The sequence below is a fragment of the Anabas testudineus genome, chromosome 1 (genome assembly GCF_900324465.2).
Source record: "Anabas testudineus chromosome 1, fAnaTes1.2, whole genome shotgun sequence".
In the NCBI taxonomy this organism is placed as follows: Eukaryota; Metazoa; Chordata; class Actinopteri; order Anabantiformes; family Anabantidae; genus Anabas; species Anabas testudineus.
The window spans coordinates 24,698,206-24,711,159 of NC_046610.1; the positions used below are offsets into that span (position 1 = coordinate 24,698,206).

The 12,954-nt window shown below is 38.9% G+C and overlaps 1 protein-coding gene across 4 annotated transcripts in view; it reads left to right on the forward strand.

The window, feature by feature from the left end:
* The window catches only part of sh3pxd2aa (SH3 and PX domains 2Aa), an 83,517-nt gene that overhangs the window by 57,918 nt on the left and 12,645 nt on the right, over nucleotides 1-12,954 (forward strand). For all 4 annotated transcript variants that reach the window (XM_026360802.1, XM_026360803.1, XM_026360804.1 and 1 more), the window contains one exon: nucleotides 11,755-11,868. In XM_026360802.1, the coding sequence (XP_026216587.1) occupies nucleotides 11,755-11,868 (114 nt within the window). The remainder of the gene's footprint in view (nucleotides 1-11,754; nucleotides 11,869-12,954) is intronic.

Below are 12,954 nucleotides of genomic sequence, written 5' to 3' on the forward strand. Positions count from 1 at the left end.
TGGTAGCACCTTGGACATGGGAACCATTGAGTCTCTGGAGAGAGGGATGTCCCAGCTGGAGAAAATGAATCTGTATATGTGACCAGTTAAATTACATGGCATGCCAGACTAAGGAGAGAGTGCTGTGTAGAGACTAAGAGGAAAGGTCTGTATACAGTAATACAGATCTGTGTGTAAAAAACTACAGACCTGTATTAGATGCAGTGGTGCTTGATGAGAATTCTGAGATACTGTAGCTTTTAGTAGAGTTGGTAGCAATACAATTAGTACCAGATGGATGAGATGCAAGTTTTAAAGGTATATAGATTTATCTTTTTGTGGAGTTTGGTCAGTTCAGCATTGCCTTCATTTGGTATGCAAAATAAGAAAACATTTTGAAGAATAAAGTACAATTTCCAGAATGGTTGAAGTGCTTTTCAGATGATCAAACAGTTTCTGAAACCTGATCTCATCACAGATGTTAGACTTCAGAATTGTGGTAGATCTGAGTTCAACAACTTTTTTACTCCCCAGAACTGAATGAAGGTAAAAGGCAGATACCAGTGACACAATAAAATCTGAAGTGAAAATTGCATTGGAGCTAGAATTAAGCCTGGTTCAACCTATTTGCCAGACCAACCTGTTCTGTTTTGTGGGCGCATTCTAAGCAGCAATGGCAGGTCACCTCCTTTCAAATCCATAAGAAGGCTGTTTTTTTCACACATTGCCCTGTTGATCTGATGGTCTGTTTTTCTATTCTTCCTATAATTAGTTCTTGTCGCATTTTGTGTGTATGACACCATGGATGCCTTTGAGGAGAGGTCATTGCTGTTATACCCCATGCTTATTGTGTCTCATTTCTCTCTGTGCTAGCAGGCCCTGCTTTGACCATTTGAAACAGCTATAAACAGTTTTGATACGTTTGAACATGTTAATCTGGTTACTTCTGAGCATACCTCGACCTCCAAGCTTTACATCTGAAGATTTTAGATGTTGTAAACAGCACGTAGGTAAGACATCCTGGTGGCGCAGAGGTTCATGTAGTCACAGTGTCTCTTTCAAGACTTCTGGAATCACCCTCCAATCTTTCTGTCTTCACACTGAGTTAAAATCCAAATAATAATCCAAGTAATTTACTGCTATTACTTAAAATGTAACACCTGGCTTCATAAGCAGCAATTCTATAGCTGTTTTACTTCTCACTTTCTAATACCATCTTAGAGAATGACTAGTAAGTTTAAGTGACTAGCCTTACACTGTGTAGCCTCTGTGACAAAGGAGCGAAATATATAGTGGAAAAATACCCTTGTTTTATCAGCCAAGACTAATGGATTTGCCAGGAGGACCTTGATGCTTAACTGCAAACAGGATATTTTGGATTAGTGTGCTGCCCAAGCCACAGTGCCAGCCGGAGAAGCCATTTCCCTAAATATCTTGGCCCTCTTTATTGTTCAGCTGTATATTTTCAGTTGAATTAAAGAAGTAATATTTTCTTACCTCTCTCACATAATCACAGTGTACTCAGTGTAAGTCCTTAAAGGATGTTTTGGACAATAGAAGAATGTTTTCGACAGTGCTCACAGGGCTTTGAGGCAAGCATTAGCATTGACTCCAGGCTATAAAATAGACGGCCAGGATCAATCAGGATGGTATGTCTTGAGCTGGGATATGGTCTTGTATCATCCTCACAATGTCCTAGCTTAGCCACTTTGGCTATCTGTACCCTCAGACACTAAAATAGTATAAACTATTCATCCACTTCATTCTCAGAGTTAAACTTAAACTATTTGAGGATAGGAGATGTCAAAAGGACACAGAACCACCTTCAGGGATGCAGGTTAAAAAAGTGTTTTAATAAGCATGGAAAAACATGGAGGATCAATGCAAGCATTTCAGCCTGACCACACTGATGTTTATTCAGTGCTGGTTATTGAAAGCCCAACCTTCTGCTATATTCTTTCACTTCCAACAGGGCTATTTACCCCCCCCCCATGGTCTCCACTCATATATGCAGTTTTAGCTAAGAGATACATAGTGTATTCAATTAAATTAGTAATAAATTTAAGTTTAAAGCTGGGTTTACTCTGTCCAGGAAGCTTTGTGTCAGGTTAGATTAATGCAATTTAAGTCATTTTAATACCGGCATATTTCAGAAAAAAAACTTCTCATAAAGTTGGTGAAGAGGAGCTTTCTGATGGAGTTTCCCTTAACTCTCAATTGAAAGATAAACAGAAAAAAAGTACAGAATAACAAAACTAAATCTGGCATTCACATTAAAGTGTCCATATTATGCCTCTTTTGGGCCTTAAAATAGGTCCCTGAAGTCCCCAAAACTGCCCTGTACATTTTCATGTTGAACAACCGTTTAGATAATACTGAAGAAGTTTGAAAAAACGTGCAGACACTCTCAAAAACAACCATTTCAAAATGCTTAAGTCAGTCTTCTGATATTTAACGTAGTCACAAGGTTCTCAGTGTTTCATAAATGCTTGCCAGAAATATCATGTTTCTTTTTTTTTGAGATTGGAAAAAAGTGGTCAAATACAATACTATTTATCTTATTTTTTCAAATACTGTATATTCAACTTTTAAAAGTTAAATATACAGCATGAGTTATACACCGTAGCATTAGTTTGCAGTTTGCAGTGGTTATCATCATCTCACATTAGTAGCACAGAAAAGAATATTAGGTTTTAATTAAATTAAATTTATTTTAACACCACCTGAAAATTCAGTGTTTGCTGACCTCGAGTGATTTAACTTTTCCATAAAAAGTAACAATACCTAGTGGTTACTTTTTTTATTGGGTATTTTTATTGGCCAGAGTGTCACTACAAATGCATTGACTTTGAGTAACCACTGTCAGCTTGTCATATGAACTGTTGAATATTCTCCATTCGTTCTGTGTGTTGGGTTGAAGATAATGTCACAGATATTTAATGCAGCATTGTTATGATGATAAACTGTATGGAAGAGGTACTATATCTGCAACAAAAATCTAAAAGCAAGGATAGTAGACTTGAGTGGAGCTGCTACTGTGCAGTGTACAAATGGTGTAAGACATTACTGTTGAGCATCAACCACCACAACCCTCAGGGATGCTGGGTATGGACACAGACCTACTTCATAGATGTCTAATGTGCATAGGCTTTTTTTGTCAAAGCACCAGACATTTGTGAATTGCTCACCTTACACACTGATAATTCAAACTTCAATTCAATTCAACAAGTGCTGGCAATGCAGAAAGGAAACGTAACATTTACTTCTGGAAGTCTTAACGCTTGAAATTATTTCTCCAACTTCACTGCTTTAAAGGCTTCATGTCAATTTGCACAAGACAAATTTTTAAATTGCCATGGATAATGAGAATTTCGATACAAACATTAACGCTGTAGATTGTGTTTTAGTTTACTCGACAGATCATAAGAATTTTTTAAATGATGAGGAATACTAGGTAGGAAAGTGTTGCAGTTTGCACATAAAAAAGAAGCTGGTGCAGTGAAGATAATGTGGTGGATTTCACAGCTGGTTTTAGGCAGCAACAATTGTTGTGCTGCTATTTTAAGCATATTCTTTGAATCTCTCCTTCTGCTTACTCTGCAGAAAGATAAGAAGGCAATTCAATATGTTGCCCTGAAAAGCAGCACTGTGTTCCAGTGCGTGCAGGTCTTCAGCAAATCTGTTCCTAATTACAATCTTGGAGGATAAAACAAGAAAGACAGTCACCTTAAGGGTCACCTCTGAGTGTCACATTTCAAGCAGACATCATCGTCAAAGCAGTCTGGTGACCGTTGTGGTGATCCCAAAATGAGAAAGTAAAAGAAAAGAATGTGGTGTTGGTTTTGGATGCAGAATTAGTGTGGAATACTATGGCTTTGAAGCCACAGCCAAACATCTGCTGGCTCTCCCCCTTTGTCTTCTCTCATTCTGTCTTTCCCCACACCACTCTTTAATCTCTTTCTCCCTGTTACTTTGTTCCTCTCTTTTCTAGCCTCTCATCTTATATCACCCTTACTTTTCAGATAACCTCGTATATATATTCCTGTTCCTCAAAATCCCTCCCAAGGAACCCAGGGCTGTAACTGCATGTTGATAATCATGTTCTTCTAGTCACTGTGTGTTCACCGTGACCTCCGCTTGACCTGTGTGAAAAAGCAGACAATAACTGCCTGCCAAGACATGATGTAGCTAGAAACTCTAATTAGAGCTCGACATGGTAAGAAATGCCAATTACAGTCCCTCTACTGTTTTCCATATTCAAATTTTGTGTTGAGTGTGTGTATAAATGTGGGAGACAGCAGGTGTTGCTGCCTAACCTCTCTGAATATTAGACATTAGTTTATGAGTGTCTCATAAATCCTCCAGAATGGTTGGTTCTGGTATGTTAGGCAAACTAGCAAGAACATGTAAATCACTTTAGAACTGATAAAAACAAACAAACAAACAAAAAAAAACAATAGCCTTTTTAAACCTTTTTTTTTCCTGTTCGTGTTTTGTGTATTATCCACTTCAACAAGTACCTGGACAATAAAAGGACACCTAAAAGTAAATGGTCACTCATGTTCTTATCCTATCAAGCACCATACAATTTTACAAGTTGAGGTTGGGAGGTTTCAGAAACCCCTGGGCTTGACTCAGTCATACACACATTAAGTGGATTTAAACACCAGTCACAAGGTAATGTAATTTAACTCTGTTAAAACAACGGTCCACTCTTTGGTCACACTGTATGTACAGGTGGCTCTACAGTACTGTATGGACGCCATTACCTGGGCATCTTCTAGTTGTCCTTTTTCTGTGCTGATTCATTTTCACAGCTGCTGCTGTTGCCAAACCCAACCACCCCATCGACCAACTTGGCTAGCATGATTTGTTTTTCCATCATACATGTGCAGTTATGTGGAGAACTGATATTTGATCACAACTTCAGTCCCTTACAGGGTGCACTTTGTCTGAAGCTGCACTAGACTACACAGTAGGCAAGATATCCATTTTGACATTTGAACATCAATACATCTCAAAGAGCTACAGTATATACGTACTCTAGTTTTACTATGTGCATGTATTTCACAAAATGTGTATACCTGTATTGTTATGAATTCTAAGAAACAGTTTTTTGCACCCTGAAGTTTGAAATGTCATGCAGAGTTAACTATATCCCACAGGTTTAGTTTTCTTGTGGCAGCTAGTGTGACTAAGAGAGCAGATTTTGTCTTGAAACTAATCTCACATTGTCCAAAATGGAAAGGGTTGATCCTCAAAGCGTTGATGTACTCAGTAAAAGTCATTGCAAGTGCAAGGGCTAATTTAAATATTTGCATTATATGAAAAGTCATTGTCAAATCATTAACATTTATCCCCTTGGTACTAGGAGTCTGTACATAATTTTGTGATAGTTTAGCTTGCAATTGCTGAGGAATACTGATGTTGACCATTGGAAGGACAGACAAATTATCTAATGTAATATAAATGCAATCCAAATAATCAGGCTATATTACTATACCTACCAGGAGCAGCATTGTGTTGAAAACACAACCTCAAACAGATATGACTTAATTTTTTAATACAAATATTGATAGCTGACTAATGTTCTACACCCCCGCTGTACTACGGGAATGGTCTTCTCAAAAAGATGGAGGAAGGGGCATTTTTTTCAACCGCTAATATTGCTCTGAACATTACATTAGGTATGCATCAAACAAAGCGTTGGCTCATTGAACAGTACCTGAATCCTCCTCTCCTTTGTAAAGGCAGCCCTCTCAGAACTGAAGGGACTGTATTTGACAGCTTCTCTAACCTTCTGAAATGACTAACTTGTGAGTATAGTTAATTTAATTTGAGCAACTTTCCACAATAGACTTTGGCTTGCTTTGATGACATTGGATGCCACAGTATACAAAGTAGTTTGTACAAGGTGTAAATTGTAGCTGTATTTGTATAGGTAAACAAATCGGTTACTGTCCATACAATATTCACCCCTTTGGGACTACCACACCCTTACTGGACTTCACTTGGCAGTTTAAGCATCACTCTATGCATGTGCTGAGCCAAGTTAAGCTTTGCTTTAATTGACTAAGTAATTCTTTTCCATCTGGCTGCCAATCTCTGGGCCAGATCTCCTCCTACAGGACAGATATTCTTTAAAAACTGTAATCTGCCCAGGGCTGGCCCACTTCTGTCAGGCCCAGGGCTGCCATGCTGGCAACCAGCTATAACTACAGTGGTCTACAAAGCAGCAGAGAAAAGTAGTCTCAGTCTCATATACCCACAATCATTTCCATTTTGTTTTTCTTGCCTTTTGTCTCCACTCTATTTTACCAGCTGTGACAGTAGAGTGTATGTGTATATTTGAGGGGGAGAAGGAGTCTTTCTGTTCCTCATTTATCTTGCCCACTGTGCCTACTTTTTCCAGAGCTGGATTTATAGGAGGATTGGGCCCTGTCAAAACCATGTCTGCTTGACATTTCTGTGCATATGTGTTAAGGAGACAGAAAACCAAAAAAGATCTATAGCCAGGTTGGCATTGGCTAAGTTATATTAATTCTTTTTTCCTTAAACATTTGAAAATCTTTAAATAATCTTTTGCTCTGATGTAAGCTGTAATCAACACTAAAGGTAAACCCAGTTTTTCAGTCTGTCTGAACTAAACCCATTTTTATTATTCATTGGCCTGAAGAAACCCATCCATGCTTTTAATTCCTCACATTTAGACTTGAGCAACATTCATCCTGGCACCAATGGGAACCTTCTACAGTGTCTTCATTGTGGACAGTGCTGCAGCTGTGATATTATTAATTTTTTTACTGTGTCCTGTCCACCAGCATAACACACAACATGGAGTACCAAATGCCTTGTTTGGCTGCACAATTTTGTTTATTTTAATATGGTTCAGTATTAATATAGTTAGTACTAGTCTTGGGATTTGACAGGTGAAAAGAGGAAAGAGAGAAAAGAGAGAGAGGAAGACAAAGAGGGGCAAAGAAAAATACACATACACCTAGCTAAACAGATTACAACCAGCAAAGAAATTATACAAAATAGAAAAAAAAAACATCATCAACCCAAACACGAGCGCTTACACACTAACCCTCCACAAGTGCACTACATAAATGGTCCTACCTATACCCATGCACCAAACTACACCCACTCCCACAAACACCAACCCATGCACACTCACTTTCACCCACACACTGGATTTGTTCACATCCATGGGGAGGGCAAGCCGCCGACTGGAATCCTGCATTGCCCCAAGCAGAACCCCTGGATTTGTGCAGAGAGATATTTGCTATTTGTGATGTTAGATAGAAAAGCTTGTCTGTGTGTACGATGGGATGTGTGTGGGATGCTGTGGAACTGCAGCTGTGATTTTAACCAGCACTAATGGATAAAATCACATCATTCCTGATTAAAATTGTATGCACAGTGGAGTATGATCATGTCCAACTCCAAATCATCAGACCTTTTAACTCCCACATTAGGATTCTTCTAACAATGTAATTGTAGCTGTCATGTCTACAACACTATTCTTTTGTCCTCTTGTGGTTCTATTACATGTGAACTATTACAATTATTATTAGAATCCTCCTTCTTTCTCTGTCTATATAAACACAAATTCCCATCACATTTGGCTACTGAATTTAAGATGAGATGTGCAGCAGCTGGGGAGCTCACACTTACTACCGCTGATGGCAAACAGTCACCTCCACCCTCTATCAGTGCAGGAGATTTATTATTCTGTTTTTCCACTGCCCGCAAGGTGGGCTAAACAGAGGAAGAACTCCTGTATTTGTCTCTGTTCAGAACTCATACTCACTTTTGCACAGGTGGCTCCAATTCTTTCTTAGCCTTTCGACAAGTTGCAATGAATCACTTTATGAAAGCCCTAATATGTTTCATATGGACTAAGCTATTCTTCGCTAAACAGACCACTGCAGCATAGCATTAAATAAATGAAAGCCTTAAAGAAACTTAAACGGCTGCCTGAACAGTTTACATGTAAACACGGTTCAAGAAATGGAGCATGCAACTTTATTTAATAATAATTGATACTTTATTAATCCCCTTGTGGAAATTCTTTGTGGACAGGCTGCCCCATGAGGCACCAAGGGTTCGGGGTTCAGTGTCTTGTCCAGGGACACCTGACATGTGGCCAGGAATCAGGGTGAGCCAGGATATGAACTACCCATCCTGGGGTTCATAGACAACTGCTGACTGCCCTACCACCTGATCCACAGTCGCCCCTTATTTATTGGCTAGGCAGTGTACATTTCCATATGAAACCTACCTTCACCAAACAGAATTCTATTGACCCTGATGAGTTTTAATGAACTGGGCAGACCTCTTCTAAAGAAATACTGCTCCGCAGCATCTCTGCAGAAGTCAGAAAGCAGTCAGCAAGCAGGTACTGAGCATGCACAGAAAGGACGATCATCCTCACATCCCTGTGAGATATGTCCCGCTGCTGGGAAACTCATAGGAGACAGTATTTCATGTTCATATGTGTGTGTGTTTGAAGAAGGTTTTTTTGTATGGTACACAGAAGCTGTCAAAGTCAGGGTGGCTCAGGCCTCACTGTGCTTATATGGGTATAAGGAGGGATGAGGCCAGATGCAGAATGCCAGGCGAGCTGCTCTATTGTGATCTGTTAAGTATCAACCCAGGGATATTTTAATGCCTGTTAGTGTAGAAGTTGTTGTACGCCAGCATAAATGAAGCTCGGCACTAGTTTTCTAGAAGGAACATTCAGTTTACTGTAGTGTGGCTGTTTAAGCTACAACAGCAAGAATCAGATAAAACCCCATCAGTTTTGTGCTGGGGCTCATAACCCTAGAACTCTCAATATATCGAAGAAGAATCACCACACACAGACATGCAACATCATGTTAAATCAAAGCCCAACATTTCAGCTTGCACCTTCTTCAGGGACCAATCAGAAAGAAGGTAAAAAATAACCCTAACCCTTCTATATACTTTTTTTCAAACATACAATGTATCTAATTGAATAATGACATGCCTGAACTTTTTTTATACTAATCAAAATCACTGGATGAAAACATCAGAGGTGGATCAAATCTAACATTTTACAACACTGGTGTATGTTGACAATTGATGACAAAGGCAAAAAAACCAAACAAAACAAACCAACAAAATACATGCTGCTCCCCATTAACTAGGACCGTATGTGGAGTATTAACAAAAGAAAACCACCACTAAATAGGCTGTTATAGACATAGTAAAGAAAAACACTAGGAGCAGCTGTGGTTTTGGAACTGGTACAAGCTAGTGTCAGAATCTCAAAGAGATGCAACCGTTCCACTGCACGCTTTTGTCCCTTGTGCTGGATTAAGTCTGTAGAGCTGCCACGTCTAGATTGAATTGGGTTTGTTACTTAACACCACAACTTTTCCATATCACTAACATGACAACATGACTACCTTCTTTGGTATTGTTTTGTCTTCGTCAACTGTTGCAGTCCACATTACTCAAGCATGTTGATTTCCAAAGCTCACGCATGCAGGCGTCTCTATGGAAATGATGACAGCTTACATTATTGTCATTACTCTAGAGCCATCAGAGGAATCACTGATCTTGATTTTGTGATTAACTGGAAGTATTGCCCTGCCCTACTGGATAGCCTCTGTTCCATTAGCATCAGCACTTCAATGAGATTAAGTCTAATAAGCATACATTTCATTGTTCAGGCTTTCATTTCACATTCTAAGACATATCACCAACCACTACAAGCTATTACGAGCTGAAACCTTAGTAAGTTTAAGAAAGGTAAGGAGCAATTTATTTTTTATCAGAAAAACTTAGGACTGCTACAAACCTAAATGTTAGATAAATAACAGTGTTAGACCATTTTGCATTTGGCTGCATTTTTTGCTATTTCTGATGTTAGAAATCTCAGTGGTTTTGAATGGGAATTTCTTATTTCTCAAACACACAACCCGGAAATTCCCTTTTATACTTTAGCTCTATCAATTGCTGTCTTTTTGTCTTTTTTCAGCAATCAAAAGATATTTTTCAAGAATTGTTTATTCATAAATGTATTTACCTATTGAAATGATTACACTTGAAGCTATGAGGAGCAATTGATAACAAAGCTGTACAGTTATCTGAACATAATGTGCATCATTTGTATCAGTCACATTTCAGTTGATCTGGGGGCTATGCAGCTGTATACGAAACTTGTACTGTGGCAGCTTTTCAGTTTAGAAACACACCTTCCCCTTTTTGCCATTACTGTTACTTTCCCTATGATACAGCTCAATGTTAAAGGCATTTTTTCCACATCATTCATAATATGTGTTAATGTGATTGGTGCTTTGCCGACTAATAAAAAAGGGCGTGATGAGTTGATTCACCCAGGCTTCTCTGACCACATTAGAGAGCTGAGCCACATGGCTCTGAGTACACTAGAGCAGTGATGACCTAATTGTTGGATTCATTTATGGCAAAAAAAACCTGTTGTAATTTTAGTAATCTCCACCCATCTTTTTTTTTACACATTCTCTTGTAGTGTATTTAAACACTCAGTCACACTTACTGTACATAGGCTTAATACCAGCCAGAGCACTTTAGACCAAATGTTTGTCAGTCACTAATGAGGCCACGTCCCTATTTTAAGTGGCATGTTCAGCTTTTTCAGCACTACTGATCTGATCCCAAATGTTACACAGGCAGCACTTGGGTGTTTGAATAGTGTAAACACTCAATGACACACGCCCGTTGTCAAAATGCAATCAGTGTAAATGACTCGTCTACTGGTTCTTTTGGTTTTGACTGCTTCCCAAAGTGACGTGTTTTTGTGATTGGTTTTAAGCCAGTTCAGTGAATACTGGAACAGAATAGCATAAATGTGGCCACAAACTTCTCATAGTCAGTAGTACTCAAATCATCATCTCTTCTCTACTGCCTTGGACAGGCAGTGGATGATGTTAGTAAAGTTAAATTCAAATACCTGTCAACACTGTGATTTTAGATGCCTTGGAAAGCTTTCCCGCTCCATAAAGATTAGTCTGATTTGAGGAAAAACTAACAAAGGATAGGTAGCATATGAAAATGTAGACTGTCCAAGAAGCACTTTGGTTGAGACTAAAATATCTTGGCAACTACTGGATTTAATGACCTAGAATTTTGACTAAGCGTTCATGATACCCAGAGAAATAAACTTGAAGCTACTGATGATCCTCTGTCTTTTTTTCAAAGCCACTGACATTGACAGTTTTGGTTGAAATGTATTTCCTTTAGTAACATCATGTGGTTTATCACTTAGCACAGTGAAATATTTCCACGTTTATATGAAATGGATTGGCACAAACCTTTGTACTTTATTCACAGTTTTGAAAAATTAAGTCTTAGCAGATTGGATTAATCTTAAAACTCTTTTAATCCACTTGCAATCTATGATTCGCTACAAGCTCAAACTCTTTCCTCTCTCCAGTGTCTTTCTTTTCTTTCAGAGTATGGTTTAGTAATGATGAGGGCTTTCCAAGTAGGTGAAACCTCCATCCGTCGCGAGTCTGCCTCAGATCTCTCTGTCACACTCATACAGAGAGTCCAACATATTAGACATACAGTGTTATATACAGGCTGAATCTGCTATAATACCAGTGCTGGCTCATTCGTAGTCACATTACATTGTGCTACAGCAGACAGATGATGTGTCATTTCCGAGCTGAAATGATGCTCGCTGCTATCCTTCATGTCTTAAAGACTGGAAGCAGTACTGATATGTTCATCTCTATGTCTTGTCTATCTCTCTTTCTCTAGGTTGGTGGTTTGTCAGTACAGCAGAGGAGCAGGGCTGGGTACCGGCCACATACCTGGACTCCCAGAATGGAACCAGAGACGATTTGGATCTGGGCACTTCCAGGACTGGAGAAGGTGAGCTCAGACACAGACATAACATTATTAGATTCATAAAACACAGAAAGACGGAAATCTCATTCTGGCTAAGTCATTACTTGAAAAATGTCTGGGTGGAACAGGCCATGATTTCTCAATGATGTTTTTTCATGGGCGTTTTTTTTTTCCCCCGTGCTTGTATCTCAGATATACATAAGCACACACAAAAGCATATATGTATATACATAAGCACACACACACAGTCACTTTCACGAACATGCTTCCTTTCACACATTGGGAACCTTGAAGACCACAGTCGCAGCACTATGATGAAATGGTGCCAGACTGCAGCCAAAGTAGTTTGCAGTGTTTTGGCACCACAGAAAATTCCTTTAAAGTCTCTTGGGAGGCTGCAACTCTTGCAGGAGTCTTGTTTTGTTGTGACCCTTTCCTCCCTAATGTTTAGTCTGACTGCTGGGATAGAGCATTTCATCACTCTGTCCTAAGCCCCTTTTCAACCAAGGGCATCCAATACAGAGCATACAGTGCAAACACACATGCATGCTTAGAAATGCCTGCAAAACCCTGAGGATACACACATGCACAATTTATCTGCAGTTTAATGTATGATAATGAAACAAGGATGGTGCAATTGTTTATTATGAGAACCACTGGATTATCTAAGAAGCATGTTCTGTATTTCATTAAGATGTTCTACTTTCCATGCTGCACTGAACTGCACATATCCTGAAAGACACACAAAGAAACACACAGAATAATGACAGCTCCTGCACAGCTGTCATGGTTACTGTTATTTGCGGTTCTTATTCATTTCTTGCTCCTTTTTAGTCCTATCACACACATTCACAGACTTAATAGATGTTGTCACTTGCTGTAATTGTATGTATGTATTTACATGTCTTGATTGTTCAGATGAACTTAGATAATTTCACTTTATTATAACTTTAGTCTTGTTATTGGCCTTTGTTATCATATTTGGTTTTCACACTTCCTTTACTGTTAAACAATAAACTCAAGTCAATTCCTGCAGGAAGTGCCAGAGCTTAAAATCACACACACACACACACACACACACACACACACTCATTTCCTCCACCCTCCATC